The 23,388-nt window shown below is 33.2% G+C and overlaps 1 protein-coding gene across 1 annotated transcript; it reads left to right on the forward strand.

The window, feature by feature from the left end:
* Positions 1 to 103: 103 nt before the first annotated feature.
* On the forward strand, positions 104 to 23,362 carry LOC134251594 (endothelial differentiation-related factor 1 homolog). Its single transcript, XM_062733996.1, has 5 exons — positions 104 to 296; positions 11,534 to 11,585; positions 11,768 to 11,928; positions 22,715 to 22,808; positions 22,922 to 23,362. Exons 1-5 carry the CDS (start codon positions 219 to 221, stop codon positions 22,975 to 22,977), a joined length of 441 nt encoding a protein of 146 aa, XP_062589980.1. The 5' UTR covers positions 104 to 218; the 3' UTR covers positions 22,978 to 23,362.
* Positions 23,363 to 23,388: the final 26 nt, after the last annotated feature.

Raw genomic sequence — 23,388 nt, forward strand, 5'->3', positions numbered from 1 at the left:
TTAATTATCTATTAAAATCCCATATTTTATCATCCATTTGTAAGCGTTTCTCATCTCCACCATCTCAATTTTAACATACGCAGATCAAACTAATTTTACGACTTCATTTCTTAATTTGGTAAACACTAAAAATAAGGACACGCCATTGCATGTAGCTGTGCAACAAACTAACTTAAAAACGCTTTAATTTTTGTATTTTTAGTATATATTCGGCAAAAATGGCAACAGCAGACTGGGATGAAGTCACTTATATTAGAAAAAAGCAACCCAAAGCCAGTCAGTTGCGTTCTCAACAGGTAACTTGCTCCATTTGTTTACCCTATGTTTGAATTTCTGGAACTATTCATCAAATCCGGTTTGTTACAGTTCAAAGAAAAGTTGTCGTATTTTTACTGAAATGATATATGTGGTACATTGATGAAGAGCATACTCAAATGAAAAGAACATACAGAATGTAAAAACTAAAATATGATGATGTAATTTCATATGAAATTTAACACATTATGTAAATACATTCACACATCCCTTTACTGTGAAACAGTGTTATCAAACTCTGTGTGATGAATTGGTACATGACTAATGAACAGCAGGTCTATTGCTGTTTTGGTCATTGTTAATACATGCCACAATATGGCATAAACTCTTTTCCCCTCTACTGTTCTATTTGACATCTAAAACAATTCATAGTCAATGATATTGAGACTCTGTGGTCTGAAAGGTTTACTCATTATCAAACATTTACTCATTATCAACTAGATACCCTAATTGGATGAGCACAATTGTTCATAAATTAATAAAATTATGGGGTCTGGGTTCAAATCCCTTTCTGGTCTATCACATTTTTTTATGCGCCCGGATCGATAGATCCAGGGCATTTATGAGTCATTCTCTGTAAGCATCAAAATGGGCTGGAAATTGATTTTCACAGATTTTGATGAAACTTGGTGAAATAACTATATTATAAGCCCGATTTACAAAAATATTATTGAAAGTGACCAACTGGTCTTGTTTCCATGGCAACCAGGTTACCTGTTTTTGCACAAGGGTGGAAAATACCAAAAATGATATTTCTTCTCATTAATATACATTTAATTAATAAAGGTGATTATTATTATTTTTTCCATTGAAATAATTTGTTATTTGTATTTATAATCTAGTAAAATCCATATAAAGTTCATGTTTTGAAAGTCTTTAGTTTGTATTATTGTTTATTTTCGTATGTAGAATTACATGGTAAAATGAAAAATAAGAATTGAAGTCCATGTCAACCTCAAGTTTCCATGTTTTTCCATACCGCGATACAATGAGACTCTCCAATTTAGGAGGTAAATAAGACTTCCTGTTTTAAAAATAGACTACAAATTAAACGATGCAAGCTTGGGAAATAGTTTGATACTAAAAAGTTAGGCCATAGTTTGCTTTATGAATATCATTTGATGAAAGTTAAATTTAAAAAATCAAATTACACTTTTTTATGCAAAAGATTTAAGTACCGCGATATAATGAGACACCTGTATACATGTTTGTGTATAAGATGTGAATGTGATAAACTTAAAAATGGATTGCATCCTATGAAATTCCTACCTATGTGATAAGTGCTGCATCATTGAAAAAAAAGTGTTTAAAAACAAAGTAACGTCAGTTAAATGGACTTCAAAGCTAAGGATGGGATAATAAGGTTGTGATGAAGTAATATACATGCATGGCAATAAGAAGATCACTATAGTCCGCCGGTGTCGGGGGCTTTTTTTATTTGTTCCCCTCTAAAAAGGAGTTCCTAACCCTAGCCCTAACCCTAAGTCTTACATAGGCAAGTACCAATGAAATATTTACCATGTACATTGAAAGTTGCACATATTTTGTATGAGTTTATTAATAATAGGGTATGACTATTTATTGTAAAAATAACATTTAAGTACTCAAAGCATAAATAATGACATGAATCTCATTACATCAATAATTTATAGTTTAGGCAAATTATCAATGTTATTAAAATCAGATGTTGATGAAAATTATATAAACCATCTGTTGATAAAAATTATACCTTATAATCCCTATTACCGTGGTAACTGCCCCGGGCACTTAGAACATTGCCAAGAGGGGGCGGTTATTTTGGTATTCTCTTTATAATATTTAAATTTTAATGTCAATTTTAACTTCAAAAATTTTAAAGAACCACTAAAATAATGTATAACTTTACTTTAAGTGAAGATAATCTACCCAAAGTATGCTATATGATTCATTTTCCACCGAGATATTCGATAATAGACAAGTTACATTTTCACTTTTTTCAAATTTTGGTATACTTTTGACACGATTCTAGATGATTTAATCACTGTACAGGGGGCCCTTATTTTCTGATAATTGAAAAAAGACCTATGAAATCACATCACTATAAACTGAACACGTAACAAAAATGCAATTTTCTTATAGATTTCAATTTTTGCAGGGCTGAAATTTGTTGATGCAAATTTTTTTTGAATGGGGATCGATGATCGTACGCGTGAGTGAACGTGTCCTTTCATTTGGGAACTTGAAGTTATTGCAAAAAATTGAAAGAACTTGGAAATTTATCTCTTTAATGTCAGATTATTTTATTGCAACAAAAAAAAAAAAAAATAAATTATTTAATTATTAAGATTTTTTGTCATAGCAAACGCTGTCATAGTTGAATTTAAGCCAAATTTATACAATGTGTACACTTTACTGAAACAATATGTAATGAAGGAATACATTAAGGTTTATAGGGAAATATGGCAATTTTCAGTGGAGAGGAGTTCCTTTTACGTACATGCAGAAATTGGGGATATGTAAAATGGTCGTTGTTGAAATCATAGATTTATGTGCCCAAATTTTTTTCTCTCTGAGAGAAAAAAATATTATATTTGATTAAGTCATATTTTATGAGGACATCTCAGTTTTCATTTATCACAGACTTTATGTTCTGGAAAATATTTTTAAGAAGCTTTCCAAATAGTTTTAGATAAAAATAAGTTATTTAAAAAATATTAATACAATTAAATCAAGCCCCACTTTTTTAACATATTGGAGGAGGGGTGGTAACATTTTATTGCCCCCCCCCCCCCCACTTTAACCCCCCAGAAAACTATTTCAGATAATTATATTTTTCCTTTCATATATCGATGTATACTTAAGAGTTTAACCCTCTCTACACTGCACACTAAAGAGTTCTGATTCTATGGTATTTTTTGCAGTAAGAGTGATCTGCCCTTAGATCTAAATTCTAAAAAATTAGAAATTCACAGTATATTACACAATTTGTAATGAGTTCAAGTATTCTTAACATTTTAATAAGACAAGCTAAAATTAATTGAACATGTTATTTACATACTAGTATTTTCTCTATGGAAGTATACAGCAGTGATTTCTATCTTTCTTTCTAACACTTATACTGTGTTGTGTTTGATTATTTTTCCTGGGGGTAAATGCCAAGCACCATATAGTGAAAATCATATAAATAAGCTCAATATTAACACCTTTATAGAATATATTTGTCTCAATGTCCTAAAAACATTTTGTACTGGTGTAGACAGGGTCCTTAAGGTAATATTACACTCACTTTGAGTTAAAATGAGGTTTTCTGTTGTTTGAATTTCAAAAGCTTCTAGGGAGTTGACTCCCAGGGGCATAGCCCCTACGGACAGTGTTTTGGACCTAATAAGAGTGGTGGTGGTTTGTATTATTATATGCTTTCCACTTAATTGTACTTTCCCTAATACTTATTTTAACCTCAATGCCTTAATGAGAAAGAACAAAATCACAAAATCTTTAAATTACATACTGAATTTTGATTGCCATTCTTAATTTATATGAAAAGACACTTATCTCTGCTGGGAAAACTTCAACAAATTTTTTTATGTATGGAACAGACAGACTCACGGATAAACAGGAAGTTGACATCAGATTTAAACGCAAATGTTACCCACCATGCATACATGTAACAGGGCTTTCAAAAAGATTTGAACAAGGTGGTACTTTATCAAAAATAGGAGGTACCACTCGGCGAACGCCGAAGGCGTGAGCTCGCTAGGGGGGTCCGGGGGCATGCCCCCCCGGAAAAATTTTGAAATTTAGAAGCCACCAGACAGCATTTCCTGGTTTCTAGACACATAGAAGTATGCTGTTATCAGTGTTATTTTTATGCCATGTTTCCAAGTTTATTTTTGGTCAATACACTTTACATGTGAAATTTAGCACTGGATGGATGGAATTACATAGAAAAATTAGTTATTTGAGCAGAGTAACAATAAGATTTAGGTAAAACTTCTAAGTTCTATGCTATATTTGTATATATATATTTGTTCAAAAAATTTTGCAAGGTTTGAGTTGTAAGTGGTATGTTTTAAATATAAAAAAAAAAAAAAATTGAGTCACGAAAGGAAATGGAAATTCAAAATTTAAATTTAATAAAAGAGAAATGAAATTGTATTTGCATTAAATGAAATTCATTTCTGTTCTACATTAAAGTGCAGATTAAAAAATAAATTAGAAGAAGCACTATATGTTTCATAGCATGTACCAATAAATTCAGCATATTTTTCATTTACTGGTACATGTACATATAAAATAATATACATGTGTAAATTACTCAAAGATGACATAAAATTGGAGACAAAAATTTTTTAGGTATGACTCCCTCACTTTACTGGATATGGTTACAATACTGGGAAGAAAGTAAACGTCCGCAAGGTCATTCTCTTGACCACTAGGAAACTGCTGAATCAAAGAATTAAATGTATGGCAAAAGAAATAGTTTCTGTTTTATGTCCTTTTGTTTCATCAGAAAGTTGCAGATTAATTTAAGACTGTAAGAAATTTATATCGTCAGCTGCGGGTTTTGACACTTAAATTTGAAGAGTTGAGGCTATCAAAATGTACAGAGGTGGTCAAAGAACTACCTATTGTTCATGTCGGTTTCTCTATTGGTCAATTGTGTTGAAGACTTTCCGCGGTCTAGTTCCTTGTATCTTAAAATCTTTTGTGAAACTCATTACCATGGCTTTAAATTGACACTTTTATTTCTGACACCTGGATTCCTATTTTTATTTTTTTTTTGGCCGTATTTATTTAAAATATATCCATAGTCATTAGCTTTTGTCAAAATCAGTAACGAAGGAATTTGACGGATCGAAATCTACTTTCGTTTTCGACAAGATCTATAAGACGCGTTACGCAATCTCTTTTGTTTCATTTATTCAAACGCTTTAATGATCTTCTTGACTAACCAATCAAAAACGTTATTAGATAACATTACGGACTAAGAATATTACAAAGCTTGTGTAAAACATGGTAGGGCCTATCGTATTTTTACGCGATTTTTTTTTCTCCACTGAATATTTTGGCCGGTACCATGAACGAATCCAACCGGGTAAAAGTACCGGGTACCGGCAGATTTTGAAAGGCCTGCATCATGTATGGCATGCCTTAGCAAATACTGTGCTAAAATTTCAAGCATCTTCAATGAATAGTTGCTGAGAAAACTGCAACCAAACATTTGCTACATACAGACACACAGGCAGCCAGCCAGACGGACGGACTGACACACAAAAGTAAATTAGTATACCTCCTCTCCTTCGCAGCGGTGGTATAATGATTCCTTACGAAAGGAACAGCAAAAGATCATTTCAACAACAGCAAAAACAAGTTGAATTGAGGACGATGGAGGGGGGGGGCACTCTTGACTATGTGCTTGTCCTACTTAAACTAAGAAGTGCATGTATATGTTAAAACATGTGTATATATGTTATATGTTTCAATTAAAAAAGCAAGTTGCTTCCAAAAGATCGGTCATGATTTTATGTAGGTATGTTAATTGTTTCCATAGAAAAAATCCTGCTGCACTAATTCAGATATATGTGATCAGTTTAAGTATAATCAAACATTGGTGGCAGTGTTATGAGTTTTGTATACTGGTACATCAATAACTAGATATCATTGAGATGGTGGCCATCTCAAACGGCCCCGCTTTCAACAATGAACATGAAAATGTAAGGTAATTTAAAAGGGTTTATTTTGTAGAGGAATATTTGGGTAATACAGTAAAAACCATTTAGTACGACTTCACGGATATTGCGAATTTACAGATATATATCGAAGTTATCTTGTATCCTCAGTTATATAAATTTACTGGAAATAAAGGGAAAAAATTATACACCGAAAAAAGATTTAAACAGAGAGGCTAATTCTGACCATGACCTAGAAACTTCTACCAAGGTCACTGCACATCCATTATAAATCAGTGGAACTCTGTGAGTGAAGTAAAAGCCAGACCTTGAACTTTGACCTAGAAACACGGTTCAAGGTCACTGCACACCGGTTTCCCAAAGGCACTCTGTAGGTGAAGTATGAGCCAGATTGGGCTAAGGAGAGAGAAGATATGCTCCGGACAGGAGATCTCGGACGGACGGACAGACTGATCACCATAGGCGACCGCCAAGCGGTGCCCTAGTTATTGGGATCAATCCTGAATTATTAGCAATTGGTTACCATAGCAACTGTTTTCTTTTAAAATTATAAATTTCTATTTTCATGTAAGTGAAATGACAAGGTTTATATGGAATTGAAGAAGACATATAATCGTGCAATAAAGCAGAAGATTTTTCTGTATTAAACATATCAATGAAAATGATTTTCTTGAACTATTGGCTGCCATAGCAACCATTTTTTAGCTCACCTGAGCCAAAGGCTCAAGTGAGCTTTTCTGATCACAATTTGTCCGTTGTCTGTCGTTGTCGTTGTCGTCGTCGTTGTCGTCGTCGTCGTTGTTGTAAACTTTTCACATTTTCGACTTCTTCTCAAGAACCACTGGGCCAATTTCAACCAAACTTGCCACAAAGCATCCTTGGGTGAAGGGGATTCAAGTTTGTCCAAATGAAGGGCCACGCCCTCATTCAAGGGGAGATAATTGGGAATTAATGAAAAAATGGTGGTATCTTTTAAAAATCTTCTTCTCAAGAACCACTGTGCCAGGAAAGATGAAACTTTTGGGGAAACATCCTCAGGTAGTGTAGATTCAAGTTTGTTCATATCATGACCCCTGGGGGTTGGGCAGGGCCAAAATGGCCGACCAAAGTTTTACATAGAAATATATAGGAAAAATCTTATAAAATTTTCTTCTCAAGAATAACAAAGCCATAGTTAATCATATTTATATGAAAGCATCCTCAGGTAGTGTAGATTCAAGTTTGTTCATATCATGACCCCCGGGGGTTGGGCGGGGCCAAAATGGCCGACCAAAGTTTTACATAGAAATATATAGGAAAATTCTTTAAAAATCTTCTTCTCGAGAATAGCAAAGCCACAATTGATCATATTTATATGGAAGCATTCACAGGTAGTGTAGATTCAAGTTTGTTCATATCATGACCCCTGGGGGTAGGGCGGGGCCAAAATGGCCGACCAAAGTTTTACATAGAAATATATAGGAAAAATCTTTAAAAATCTTCTTCTCGAGAATAGCAAAGCCACAATTGATCATATTTATATGGAAGCATTCACAGGTAGTGTAGATTCAAGTTTGTTCATATCATGACCCCTGGGGGTAGGGCGGGGCCAAAATGGCCGACCAAAGTTTTACATAGAAATATATAGGAAAATTCTTTAAAAATCTTCTTCTCGAGAATAGCAAAGCCACAATTGATCATATTTATATGGAAGCATTCACAGGTAGTGTAGATTCAAGTTTGTTCATATCATGACCCCTGGGGGTAGGGCGGGGCCAAAATGGCCGATCAAAGTTTTACATAGGAATATAGTGGAAAAATCTTTAAAAATCTTCTTCTCAAGAAACACTGGGCCAGGAATGATAAAACTTTTGTGGAATCATCCTCAGGTAATGAAGATTCAAGTTTGTACAAATCATGACCCCCGGGGGTAGGGTAAGGCCAAAATGGCTGATCAAAGTTTAACATAGGAATGTAACGGAAAAATCTTTAAACATCTTCTTCTCAAGAACCACTGGGCCAGGAAAGATGAAACTTATGTGGAATCATCCTCAGGTAGTGTAGATTCAAGTTTGTTCAAATCATAACCCCCAGGGGTAGGGTGGGGCCAAAATGGCCGATCAAAATTTTACATAGGAATATATAGGAAAAATCTTCTTCTCAAGAACCATTGAGACAGGAAAGATGAAACTCCTGTGGAATCATCCCCGGATAGTGTAGATTTAAGTTTATTCACAACAAGACCCCCAGGGGTAGGGTTGGGCAAATAGTCTATAAAAGTTTTACATAGGAATATATAAAGAAACCTTATGATATTTATAGGGAATTATTCTTAGGTTGTGTAGATTAGATTCAAGTTTGTACATATCATGACCCCTGGAGGGTTTAAATTCAAGCCCCCCCCCCCCCCCTCTCAGTAAACTTTCAGTTCTGATATGATCTGGTATGTGCTTTTTCCTAGCCAATTGCTCAGGTGAGCGATGTAGCCCCTGGGCCTCTTGTTAAAATAAATTATGAATTAATATTTTGATATTTAGTAAAATACAATTAAATTCAATTTATTTTTTGAAAAAGAAATAAAAAATGAATGAAGCTTTTATATTTTCCGTTGTATTCTTGTCAGTATCAAAAAATGTATAGCAACCATTATAAGGAAGTGTTCAAAAACTATTGGGTTACCATAGCAATGTGATTTTAGACGCTTGAATTTTTATTTATTTTTTTTTAATGAAGATAAGTGAAATAACAAATATAATTAGTGTTATTTATTTAATTGAAGAAATTAAATCATGCACTGAGGCCACAAATTCTGGATAATGATAACGTCAATAGCTAATAAGGCTATAGTGATTTTACCTGACTTTTTGGTTGCTATAGTAAAACATTATTTTTGTTTAATTTATGAACTTACATTTATATCATAATATTTTAAAATTATGAGGTTTAGTAGTGTGATTTGTTTTACTTTTGATTTTTTTTAAAAGTATAATGTACAAAAAGGAGCCAAATGTTGAATCTACAAATTAATCCAAAATCTCCATAGCAATCATTTTCGTTTTCGATTTATTTTATTTTAAGAAATAATACCTCTCTAGAAATTTTATATTTTGTTAAGTAAGGAATGGCCTTTTCAGTGATGGTAGTTGTTTGTTATGGATTGCCCGCGTTTTCTTGCTACTATGCTTAGGAAATGCCAAAAACTGGCATTTTTTCAAATTTGTTCAAATTTGAAAAATTCAAACTTTTCACTGAAAGACAACTCTTTTATGACCAACTACTGAATAATTTCATCAGTTGTGGTAGTTATTCCAACAAATAGTCTGTCAGAGTAGGCAACAATTAAATCTGTAAATAATATGCAGAAAATAGAAATTTATGATGAAGATGGTATACTTTCAGTAGGTTGCTTTGTATTTTTGGCCTCAAAATGGTGGTTTTGGTTACCATGGCAGCCGGGACTCAAAATAAAAAAATAACCCCAAATATGTTCTATACATGGTGCTTCTACATTGCATGCAAAAAATCAGCCAAATCTGTGATGTACCATTTCCAACTTTCAGAACGACTCTTATTGTTTTTGTCCTGTCTGTTTGTCTGTTTGTTTGTCTGTCTGTTGTCAACTTTAACCTTCGCCATAACTTTTGAACCATAACCATGATAACAGATAGAGACTTCATATTTGGTATGCATACTCCACTAATAAAGTTCTTTCAAATGACATCAAGGTCAATGACCTTGTGCCTTGACTGTGACCTATATGCTAAAAATAGCTTTTTCGACTTTTTGCCATAACTTTTGAACCATATGAAATATGGACTTCATATTTGGTATGCATACTCCACTAATAAAGTTCTTTCAAATGACACCAAGGTCAATGACCTTGTGACCTTGACTGTGACCAATATGCTAAAAATAGCTTTTTCGAACTTTGTTGCCGCAGGGCGCATAGTGTTTCACAAACACAAACTGAAATATCGGTTAACCATGTTCACAATCTCTCACTTCAATTTGTTTACTTTTTTCCGGCATTTCAAATTCAATTCATAACATCTAACATCTGCTGTTGTTAAGCACATTCTGATTGGTTAATCAGAAGAAACGGTGGCAACTGGCAAATCATGTTAAAGTAAACAAAATCATGAAAATGGCTGCGAAGAAGTTGACAGGGGACTTCTTCCTAGTTCCATTTTCAACAGAAAGACTTCACAGAGGATAAATAGATATACTAAAAGGCAACACCCATCAGCCACGTAATTCTGAATTTAGAGGAACCAACACAGTGCTGCGAATTTCCTCATTTCTTTTTAATATTGACATCATTTAGAATGTGAAATTGATTATTGACATTCATGTTATGACAGTAATGTGTTTAGGTGGTTTGATATCCTATTGATGAATCAAAAATTTAAATCACAGGGATCTAACCATTTCTATTGTGGCAAAATAGCCTTTGTAAGCAAATCACCAATACTTTTATGTTTAGCATAATATGTAATCATTGGTTTTGTTTGAAAGATTTGTTTGCATGTTTCATCTTTTAAAACCAAAGACCAGTATTTTTAATAATTTGGATTTCAGACAGTTGCTTGGGTCATACTTTGTAATTAGAACATTATAGGTGTTTTCTTTGTTTTCTTGGCTTTACATTCCATTTTATCTTAATAAACCCTATAAAAGTATGAATCATTATTTATTAGAATGTCTTATGATCATGATTATCAAACATTACAGATTTTATGAGAAAAAAAAAAAAAGAGTTCTATTTCTTATAATCAAATCGAAATTATTCGAAAATCGAGATTTTTGTTTGAACCGAATCGATTCAAAAATTTTCTGATTCGTGGCAGCCCTATCCAACAGAAATGTTTGCAAGTGCTTGCTCTGTTGATGGTGAAAGAGCTCAGTTGTAGATAGGTGATCTGCAGAATGACATCTCCTCGACTCCTGTATAAACTTAGTTGAAATCCTATGATCTGCTCTAACAGGGTTATCTGTAAGAGCTTTTCACCCTCTACTTGTGCAAAATTTTCCCTTTATTTTTGTAGTAAACAATGATTTAATCAATGATATTTTTTCTTTTATCGATAAATGATTGAAAGTTATTGCTAAAATGAACCTAAGATCTGCATTTAAATCTACAAGTAACATTAGGGATGGGATCAAATACTTTCAAAAGGAATCACTTAAAATACAGCCCTGACTTAAGAGTTGCTTAAGAGATTCAAAAAGCACCAGGGTAATTGTTACAGAGCTGTTCTTAAAATAACTGATTGCATTTGATTCCTTGACAAACAACTTAGAAAAAAATATAATTATCTGCTATGGTTTAAACACAGGTTTATATTTATAGAGTGTATATACTCATTGTCATTAAAAGCTAGCTTTTATATAAGTAACTAAGTAATTTTATTTATAGTTGGACTATATACATTTATCAAAAAGCATGAGCTTTAAAGCTCTTTTACTGACTAGTAACATAGAAACACAGTTACTATTACATCAGGAATGATGAAGACTTATTTAATATATCTTGCACAATTTAAAAAATAGTTTATATTGGACAATTTCAGGCTATTAATTCAGCCCAAAGACAAGGATTGACTGTGGAAACCTCCAAGAAATGTGAGTTAGAATTATACATATTCATCCTGTTTCTGTTTGAGTGCATTAACATTAAAATAAAGGGTTTATTGAAAAAATCAAAATAAGAACACCTTTCTGCAAGTATTGAATTGATTGTGTGCTGAACCATCAAGGAGTTTTATGTATAAGTACCAGTACCTGGCATATTTTTTTTTTTACAGATGATGGTGGACATAACAGACAAGTCAAGGGAGATAAGAACACTGCCAAGTTAGATCGTGAAACAGAAGAGCTCCATCATGATACGGTGTCCTTGGATGTGTCCAAACTGATCCAGCAAGCACGCAGTGAGAAGAAGCTAACTCAGAAAGATCTGGCCACGGTGAGTGGGTTTTCTTGTTCCTTTGAATCATTTGTATGACTCACAAAATTTTACTGCATATAAGCAGACTGAAAATTTTGCTGTAATGTTGTCAAGCTGAGATAAAATCAAGATACTTACTGATTTAATCAAAGTATAATTAAGAAATAACTGAATTGAAGAAATAGTCCACATTTTCTATTTATAGTCATATTTGTATAATATATATATCTTCATTTCTTTAAAACTGCTGTTCATATTTATACATGATTATATATGTATGCTTTTAGGAATGTAAAACTAAAAATCATAATGATAAATCCACACAATATTTCTAAATAATGTAGACAAAATAAACTTAATATGGACTCATGTCTTAAAGATCAAGGTCACTGGGAATACTGAGGTATTTGAGGTATTGCTATTGTTTTCACTGCTATAATTATTGGACCTTTGAATGGAATTTTGAAGGTTAAACTTCAATGGTTGTGTTTTATATTCCATTACATTAGGGATATTTATATTGATTCAAGAATCAGTCTGATTAAAGTTAGCCAGTACATTTAATCATTTGTAACAAATAATAAAACACAAGGACTGGTTTTAATCTTAATTTATTTATTATATAGTGGTGCCATCATGACCATCATGTGTATGTAGAGGGGTTGGATGGAGGGAGGGGGAGCAAACGTCCTTTATTGAAAAAATGAATTTTAGATTTGCCTGTTTTGGTATCATGTTGTACATGTTTGTGTCAAATCTACAACTTCTTAGTTATGTAAAGGTCAGGCACAAGGCTGAACAATGTTCCTGCTAATTGATGCAAATCAGTGGGATAGAAAGAAGATTCTGCATACAGGGAAATCTTGGTCCCCATTTTATATTCACCCCTTTCTTCCTTACCTCATTTGGCCGACTGTGGTTTCCATTGCACAATATTTTGCACATCATAGTAAAATGAAGCATTTTTACTGTTTTAAAGCAGTTTTTTTCACTTAATTATTAAAACTAAACAAAATTAAGAAATTATGGGTCGAAAAAATTTGATTACATGTATAATTTTAAATAACTGATTTTTAAAACGATTTTTAAAATGACATGTAGATTGGCGTCGTAATAGTGTGTTTTTGACTTTAGATAACATGATGCTCTTAAAAGATGGGGTAATAAAAAATGTCATGAAAGAAAAAGTAATAAATATATGCTCTTGAAATTTAAAACATGGGAATTTGATAATCTCTCCGTCATATTTATAATTTTTCATATAAATCCTTCGTATGCGACTATGCGTCATATTTTGCAGAACTCTATAAAAACAAGGAAACTCGTAATTTTTTTTGGCATTTTGAGATGCCCCCTCTGGTATCAAGGCGATAGAATTTGGTGGTTCTTACATATAATGTACAATATAGCATTACTCATCATATATTATAGTTTGAGTAAAAAGTCTATCGTAATATTTGTATAATTTGCTTAAAAGTGCAAAAAATCGTCACTTTCCCATATATTCCTACAGAAATGGTACCTGTATTTTAAGACGGCCCCTTAAAAATACTTGGGCGGTAGATTTCCCACAAAGTGTAGTTTTCACACAATAAAACCCCAGTCGGCCCCCTTAAATATAACTATGGGTTGGCGAATTTGAAACGGGGCAAAATTGTCAGCTAGTGTTAAAGGGCCAAAATAACATAGGGCTAAAATAGCCCTGTATACAGTATATCATAACCAGAAATGTGATATTCATATTAAGATTCTTAAATGAATATCTCTAGCAAAGATTGAATAGATTCACATTACAATTAGAAAATAATTATGCTCAAAATTTGTCTTTCAGATGTTGGTCCGTGGTATTTAAACAAAATTTAACTTACTTATGATTATTGCTTATTTGCAACAAAACTTTTTTAAAGTTGGTTTTCCTTTTTCATAAAAACAAAGCTATTTTTTAAGTATTCTTTTTAATATTATTTATATTTTCATAATGAAAGCTATTTTTTTTTATTTTGAATCTGAACAAGAAGAGGTTTATCTTTACAATTGGCTGCAAGTTTTAAATAGACTGAGAGATGTCAAAATTGTTAAATCTTTTAGCTCATCTGAGCCGAAGGCTCAAGTGAGCTTTTCTGATCACATTTTGTCCGTCGTCTGTCTAGCTGTCTCTCTGTCAACTTTTCACATTTTCGACTTCTTCTCAAGAACCACTGGGCCAATTTAAACCAAACTTGGTACAAATCATCCTTGGTTGAAGGGGAGTTTAAATTGTGAAATGAGGGGCCAAGTCCCTACACAAGGGGAGATAATCACAAAAAGACAAAAATAGGGTGCGGTCATTAAAAATCTTCTTCTCAAGAACCACTGGACCAGAAAAGCTGGAAGCATGTAGATTCTAAGTTGTAAAAATAATGACCCCAAGGGTTAGGGTGGGGCCACAATAGGAAGTCAAAGTTTTGCATAGAAATAAATAGAAAAAAAAATCTTTAAAAATCTTCTTCTCAAGAACCACTGGACCAGAGAGCTGAAACTTATGTGGAAGCAGCTGGGGTAGTGATTCTAAATTGTTCAAATCATGACCCTGGGGGTAAGGTCAGGGCCACAATAGGAATCAAAGTTTTACATAGAAATATATAGGAAAAAAAATGAAAATCTTCTCAAGAACCACTGGACCAGAAAAGCTGCATCCCTGGGAAGTGTAGATTCTAAATTGTAACAATCATGATCCCCGGGGTAGGGTGGGGCTACAATAGGGAATCAAAGTTTTACATAGAAATACATAGGGAAAAAAATTAAAATCTTCTCAAGAACCACTGGACCAGAAAAGCTGAATCTTATGTGGAAACATCCCTGGGAAGTGTAGATTCTAAATTGTTCAAATCATGACCCCGGGGGTTAGGTGGGGGCACAATAGGAATCAAAGTTATACATAGAAATATATAGGGAAAAAAATTAAAAATCTTCTTATCAAGAACAACTGGACCAGAAAAGCTGAATCTTATGTGGAAGCATGCTGGGGTAGTGTAGATTCTAAATTCTTCAAATCATGACCCCTGGGGGTAGGACGGGGCCACAATAGGGAATCAAAGATTTACATAGAAATATGTAGGAAAAATCTTTAAAAATCTTCTCAAGAACCACTGGGCCAGAAAAGCTGAAACTTATGTGGAAACATCCCTGGGAAGTGTAGATTCTAAATTGTTCAAATCATGACCCCGGGGGTAAGGTGGGGGCACAATAGGAATCAAAGTTATACATAGAAATATATAGGGAATAAAATTAAAAATCTTCTTATCAAGAACCACTGGACCAGAAAAGCTGAATCTTATGTGGAAGCATGCTGGGGTAGTGTAGATTCTAAATTCTTCAAATCATGACCCCTGGGGGTAGGACGGGGCCACAATAGGGAATCAAAGATTTAGATAGAAATATGTAGGAAAAATCTTTAAAAATCTTCTCAAGAACCACTGGGCCAGAAAAGCTGAAACTTATGCGAAAGCATCCTCAGGTAGTGTAGATTTTATATTGTCCAAATTATGACCCCTGGGGTAAGGCTGGGTCACAATATGTATTACTATGGGGAAAATCTGGTAAAGAACAGCATGGTCAAAGCTACTCAGGTGAGTGATGTGGCCCATTGGTCTGTTGTTTAGCATGTTAAGAAAGTAGTACAATATTAAAACAAAATGTTTACTAAATTGCTTTTATATTTATAGCTACTCATTTTTTCAATTACTATACATTTTTCAAAGAATTCTAGTGTTTATGCACGGATCAGTAATTATGTTCCCCAAACGAAGTTGGGGAACATATTGTTTTTACTCTGTTTCTTATTATTATTATTTTTCTTCTTCTTCTTCCTGGGTACTTTTTTGTCCGGGAATGATCTTGTAAACTGTTCATCCGATGTAGGTAAAACCTTTTTAGGGTTAGTAGACATGTAATGTAAATTTGCCTAGTCAATGTCATTTTGCGCGCACGTGCAACACGAGAAATGATCAATATAATTGATATAGACTTACTTTCTCAATTTTTGATGAAATGCGTTGAAACTCATATTGTAATGATATATTAGTAGCATAGACAAGATGACATGGTCAAAATAGCAAGATCTCACGCGCATGCACGTGCGCTTTGCTCTGATTGGCTGAAACTAAAGTCTCAATATCTTTCTTGTTTTTTGACGAAATCCTTTGAAAATTTAAACATAGTCATGTATTACGATATCTTACAACATGATATATAGCAATTATCATGAAAACACGTGTATGCACGTGCACTGCAATCTGATTGGCTGAAACTTTAAATAGCTATAACTCCCTTGGTTTTCAACCAAACAGGATGGGATTTGGAACATAGATATATATAATGGACTTCTACAAGAAGGTATGGTCAACATGCACATGCATACACGTGCGTGTACGTGCGCTGCAATCTGATTGGATGAAACTTTAAACAGCTTTAACTCCCTTGGTTTTCAACCAAACAGGATTGGATTTGGAGCATAGAGATATATAATTGAATTCTACAAGAAGGTATGGACACCATGCACATGCATACACTTGCGTGTACGTGCGCTGCAATCTGATTGGCTGAAACTTTAAACAGCTATAACTCCCTTGGTTTTGAACCAAACGGGGTGAGATTTAGAACATAGATAGATGTAATGGACTTATACAAGAAGGTATGGTCACCATGCTCATGTATGCACTTGCGTGCACGTGAAATGGGTAAAAATACACTTGAATGAGCGGTGTTTTTTTTTTATACTTTTGGATTAAATACTTTAATATTTAGCATATTAAAATATATAGATTGTGTAGACAATATGATATGGTCATTACACACATGCATTCACATGCGCAAGTGCGCAATGATAAAATTTGAATGAACATAGTACACTTTTGGGTAAACGTTGTTAAAGTCTCAAATGCATAGAGTTTGTCTTATTTAATTACGCTTACAGGGAATATGACTATAAAAGGGAGTTAGGGAGCGTTTGGGGAACATCTGTAACGGTCCCCGTTACAATTAGCACTAGTTATTATCATGATTGAGGCATGTCATTGGCTTTCTGGGGACTGTAAACATGATAAATATACAAATTTTTATGAATATGATTCTTTTAAATAATGCATATCAGCCCATTTCTTCGGAGTTGTAGATCAACTCCGATCCTCAGGTTCTGAAAATCAGGCATTGATTAATTGAAAATGCTCACAAAAATGTCTCTGAATTCTCAAAGTAATGTGTTTTTAACCACGATAATTCTTCAAACGTCATCTTTAAAGTTAATCATATTATATAAGGAAAATTAGTAAATCTCAAATAAATTTTCAGGAAGTGCAAATTAAAATACCAGCTAAGGATTTTCCGATTCAATTTTCATCAACAAATACAGTTTAGAAATAAAAATCATAGTTTTCCAGGCTTTTGAAGAAATTGCACTATTTTTATACTTTTAAGATATTTTAGTTTCAATCTTCTATTTATACTTCCATCATTTTACAATGCATAGTGAATAAAGATTTTCTTATCATTGCAAAACACCATAAAGTACTTCTAATTTCATATCATACACAAATGTATCTATGGTTAGATTTTTTTAAAAATTGAATTTCTTTAAATATGTAATTTTTAAATACACATGTACAATTAGGGGTAAATATTTCCGCTTTTCCTAAGTCACTTCTGAGAACTTCAAAGAACCTAGAAGGACATTGAGAGGTATGAAATGAAAATTGTTGCATGAAAAGATTTAATTTTCAAGCTTGGTTTTGAGACTTTTTGAATTAAATAGTAAATTAAAGAGTTATCCTTCCTAGCTGAGGATCGGAGTACCTTAATATTTAGAATTGTTCTAATCTTGAACCGAAAAAAAGAATCCATTATAACGTGTCACATGGCATTCACTTTTTTTGTTATGATCGTTTTCACTTGATCATATTGGTAGAATATTTTCCAAGAGAGAGAATGGCCTCTAGTGGCTCTACATGTATTTTCTAAGACTCCCCCCCCCCCCTCCCTAAAAATTTGGTTAAATTGACTGTTGTACTCAAATTAAATTAAACAGTCTAAGCAGGTAAAAAAAATCATACCTCCAAACTATATTAATTCTTTCACATGTTTCAGCTAGATTCATACCCATTACTTTCTCTAGTGTAACCTTACCAGTGTATTTATGAAAGAAATTGGATGTGAATATATATCTTTTTCATATTCTTTTTGTTTCAATAATTGTCCTTTCAGGTGTCTTAATTATGTTGGAATTCTGTTCAAAAATGAATGGAACACAGATGTATGAATTTATCTTTAAATTACTTGTTTAAATATAGATTTAAATTATAATTTCAAAGACTTTAACGTTTACTTAAAGGGTTTTTATCATGCAACATGATTTTTTGATATAACAAGGTTTATATGCTATTAAAATCATCCATCAAATTTTTTTGGTTAGAAAATTAATATTTTGTGTGTTTCAGCGACTCAAAGTTTAAATTTCTCAATATGCATATTTTGATCGCCGATGTTGCGCGCCATTGCTCTGACGTCATAGGTGTCAATCCTGGTCAAGCGAAGTACTTATTGTGTTTACAAAACGGTTCAATGGCTTTGTCTATAACCCTGCTGGAAATTAAATGAATGATAATTGGTTAATTGATAGATAGTTAGATATAATTTGTGGTGTTTAGATGAAAAATGAGCACAGGAAAGGTTTTAGGAAGTTATTTTTATACATTCCAGGGACTTGGTCGGTGCGAGGATTTGTCTCCATTCAGAGCAATCGTTTATGTACGATCCCACATTCTGTATATGTATATCTATTTAATGGAAATAGTATTTTTCAAAAAATAATAATTTATCAATAGGCATTTTAAAAGTCCGGCACACACATTGCACTATGTGTTGTGAAGTTTGTAATGGCGAACGGCGCCATTGAAGATCGAAGTGGCCTTTCTATCAAATGATATTCATTGCTGGAACAGATAGAAGAAACACAAGATCTGTTTATGTATATTTTATTTAAAATAACGAAGAAAGAAAACGTAGAACGACCATTTTTATAATTATTTAAGAAGTTAAACGTTAATAATTCGATCTATTTAATCGAAGTCAGGAGTTTTCATTAACGGCTTTGTCTTCAATGCCCTATGTATCCTCCTTTCACGGTATGTTTTTTGGTTATTTTTCTGTTGTAGAAGTTAATACATATAAGATTGAGCATCCATTGCCAAAGTTATATTGTCAATATCAGAATTTCTTCCAACCTAGTGGTGTATTCTTTTTATTTCATGCAAAAATCTAAACGGTAGATGTTTTCTTACGATACGCTTTACGAGGTCCAATTGCCTATTGACACCTATGACGTTTCAGTACCACGTGACCCCTATCTAATTAGTGGAGATTTTCAATCTGAAGACCCTACATTACGGACGTATTATGGCTTAAATACGACAGTTTAAAACATTATTTAATAATCAAACGATAATTATATGTTCCAAAATCATAATAGTGTTTAATTTTTAAGAAATTTCGATGCGTGATAAAAACCCTTTAATAAGTGCCCTCATGAGATCCTGTCGCGACGCAAAGTGCCCTTTTGATTCTTGGATTACCATGCCCTTCCATATTTTTATGACTTATCATGGCTTTAAAAGATTTTAAAATTTTTTTTAGCTCAGCTAAAGGCTGTGAGCTTTTCTGATCATGTTTTCTCCTGCATCCATCCATCAGATTGTCTGTCAGTCTGTCTATCTCTGTAAGCTTTTGACACTTTTGAATTCATTTAAAGAACAACAAAGCAAATTATAATCAAAGGATGACTGCACTTAACGCTGTGTTTTGGGTCTTTTTCGATCGCCTCTGTTGCTTTTAAATGTTTACTTAATTTCACTTTTATATATTTACTGCAGAAATATGTCCATTTGACACCTAATTTAAATGTTAAAAATTATTTTAGAATATAATACAATAATTAATTTCATGTTTTTTGTCCTCACGGTTTTGCGAATACAGAGAATTTACACTTACCTGCCCTTGATTAAACATTATGTATGTATGAGAGGAGGAGCTAACATCATAAGAATGGATCTAAAATTAGACAGGATGAATAACAATGACATGTATTAAAAAATACGAGATCTCTATTTTCCATCTTGCTATTTTTTCTGTACGGCACAAGTCCATTATTTACAAAAGTTTAAAACGTATGAGCCCATCCATGTAAGTAAAGAATATTTTAAATCGACGGCTGACTGTTCAACATTTCGAACACAGTGTCCTAGTTAGCACAAAACATGCTATCAATAAGTCACGTGATGGAATTTAGTATTCACAAAATTACCTAAGGAAAGAAATCATGTGATGAATTATAATATTCAACGTGTCACAGCCCTTTGTTACAACAGAGAGAACGAGTGTAAGAAGAAGCAGTTTTTTTCTCTTTTTAACCATGAGTGCATGTTTGTCTATTAATCTCCTTTTAACACAACATTACTTATGCAAATATACAACTACTGTTCAAAGGAGAACAATAGACAAACATGCGCTGACTATGTATAAAGTCATTTTAAAAAGTGGGCATCCTCATTATCGTACGAAGGTTGAAGAAATGGTGTTGACCTAAACCTCAGAAAACAGATTCGTACATTGTAAATACATACTTTTGTTTATTGTAATTAAATAAAGTTGTAGATAAGATGTTGATAATATCTGTAATTGAAAGAAAAATGTCTGTTTTGAAAGTTTATTTTGACGCAAATTTCGCATATCCTTAAGTGCAGTCATCCTTTGCCACAAAGTAATCTTGGGTAAACGGGATTCAAAGTTATATAAATTAAGTGCCACACCTTCTTTCAAGAGAAGCTAATTAAGAATTTGTGAAAAATGAATGGCATCTTTTAAAAATCTTCTTCTCAAGAACCACTGTGCTAGAAAATATGAAACTTTTGTGGAATCATCATCAGGTAGTGTAGAATCAATTTTTTTTTTCAAATCATGACCCCTTGGAAGTATGGTTGGCCAAAATGGGGGATCAAAGTGTTACTCAGGAAAAAAATCTTCTCAAAAACAACAAAGCCATGATAAGTCATCCTCAGGTAGTGTTGATTCAAATCATGAACCCTGGGCCGCAATGGGTGATCAAAATTTTACTGAGGAATTAATAGAAAAAAATCATCCTTAAACATTCTCTGAACATGACGTCACAATATAGAGACGTAAATATTAAAGATAAGGAAACTTTATGTGATCAAGCAGCCACGGGTAGGAGAGAGCTATATGCAGACTCCGGAGACAAGAATGTCCGTCTGTCTGTAAACTTTTCAGCTTCTTCTCCAAAATCGGTACAAAAGATACGGGAGTTTAAATTATTAAAATAAGGGACTAAACTCCCTTACAAGGGGAGATAATCAAGAAAAGACAAAAATTAGGATGGTATCATTAAAAAAAAATCTTTTCAGAACCACAGGACCAGAAAAGCTGAAACTTATGTGGAAGCAGTGTGGGATAGTATAGATTTTAAATTATCAAAATCATTGCCCCTGGGTGTAGGGCGTAACCACAATAGGGAATCCAAGTGATAAAGAAAACATCTTTAAAAATCTTCTCAGGAATCACTGGGCCAGTAAAGCTGAAACTTATGTGGAAGCAATCTGGGGTAGTGTAGATTCTAAATTGTTGAAATTTTGACCCGGGGGGGGGGGGGGGGGGGGGGGGCCGGGGGGGGTGTGTGTGTCAAAAATAGGGAATCCAAAATTGAAATTAATAAACATTGAAAAAATATTTAAAAATCTTCTCCAGAACCAGTGGGCCAGAAAAGCTGTAACTTATATAGAACTTAACTTAGCTGTAACTTATATAGAAGCATCCTGGGTTACTCTACATTGTAAAAATCCTGACCCTTGGGAGAAGGGTTGGACTACAAACAATTATCAAAAAACAAGTTGATGAAACAAAAATATTGCAGTCTTGTTTAAAGTCATCATTTCTTAAGTTTTACGGTAGATACAATGACCTTGTCAGCAAATACAATTTATCATTGAGTCAAATGCTGACTGAGGTTTTTCATACTAATTGTTAGGCCAAATTTTCACACACTAAATTGTTGCCAGATTTTATTTCCCAATCATGACAATCCAAAATTGAAATTAATAAACATTGAAAAAATATTTAAAAATCTTCTCCAGAACCAGTGGGCCAGAAAAGCTGTAACTTATATAGAACTTAACTTAGCTGTAACTTATATAGAAGCACCCTGGGTTACTCTACATTGTAAAAATCCTGACCCTTGGGAGAAGGGTTGGACTACAAACAATTATCAAAAAACAAGTCGATGAAACAAAAATATTACAGTCTTGTTTAAAGTCATCATTTCTTAAGTTTTACGGTAGATACAATGACCTTGTCAGCAAATACAATTTATCATTGAGTCAAATGCTGACTGAGGTTTTTCATACTAATTGTTAGGCCAAATTTTCACACACTAAATTGTTGCCAGATTTTATTTCCCAATCATGACAAGGAGCACACAGTGGGTGTGACCTGTCAGCAGGGGATGCTCACTCCTCCATGGCACCTGATCTCACCTCTGATGTTTTGGATGTGTTTGCTCTGCTCCTATTTTCATTGTTTAATAGACTTTTGAGCTTGAATACTGTTTGTTATCTCCATACATTCCACAATAGGGAATAAAATTGCAGTTCCAAAGTGTTTCATTTACAATAACAAACAGTAAAGCTTTAGTCTTTTCACAGACATCTGGTTTAAAATAATTTTTTTAATTCCATGTAACCAATTTTTCTATTATTCTATACAGAAAATAAATGAAAAAGCTCATCTCATCACTGAATATGAAAACGGAAAGGCAATCCCAAACCAACAAGTACTAGCGAAAATGGAGAGGGTTCTTGGTGAGTTTCAGAACGCTGAACAGATCAGCATTTAATCAATATAGAAAATTCACACAATTATAGCTTTTATGGCAGAAAGAAAATTAACTGTAATTCTTTATAACTATTTTCAGGGATGAAATTACGTGGAAAAGACAAAGGCCAACCGCTTGGGGGCCCCAAAAAGTGAAGAATCCCTTTCTGGGGCCCACACTTGACCACGGATGTGGAAATCATGTAATATAAACTGTCAGAGCAGAAAGAGAAATTCTACTTGTAATCGTTAGCTTCTTAATTAACTGTACATATGTCAACAGTCCTAAAAGTTAAATGACAGATCCATGCAAATTGATGCTCTGCTTCTTTATATTAAGCAAGGTTGATGGTTTTATAATTTACCGTTTTGAGTTTAAAATGTTTTACAAGTTATTTTGATAAAAACTTAGGTTGATGGGTTCTTATCAATATTGCTCACCACATCCAGTGTCTGTTTTGTACCATTTATTTTCAAATTTACAATCAGACTTTATTGAACATCTGTATTATGGATGTAATAAACATCTTTTCACACTTTCTATGGTTTTTGTCTTATGAATACTTT

Source organism: Saccostrea cucullata, unplaced genomic scaffold (assembly GCF_032062105.1).
Source record: "Saccostrea cucullata isolate Sc308-1 unplaced genomic scaffold, CSIRO_AGI_Scuc_v1 ctg37, whole genome shotgun sequence".
Taxonomy (NCBI): Eukaryota; Metazoa; Mollusca; class Bivalvia; order Ostreida; family Ostreidae; genus Saccostrea; species Saccostrea cuccullata.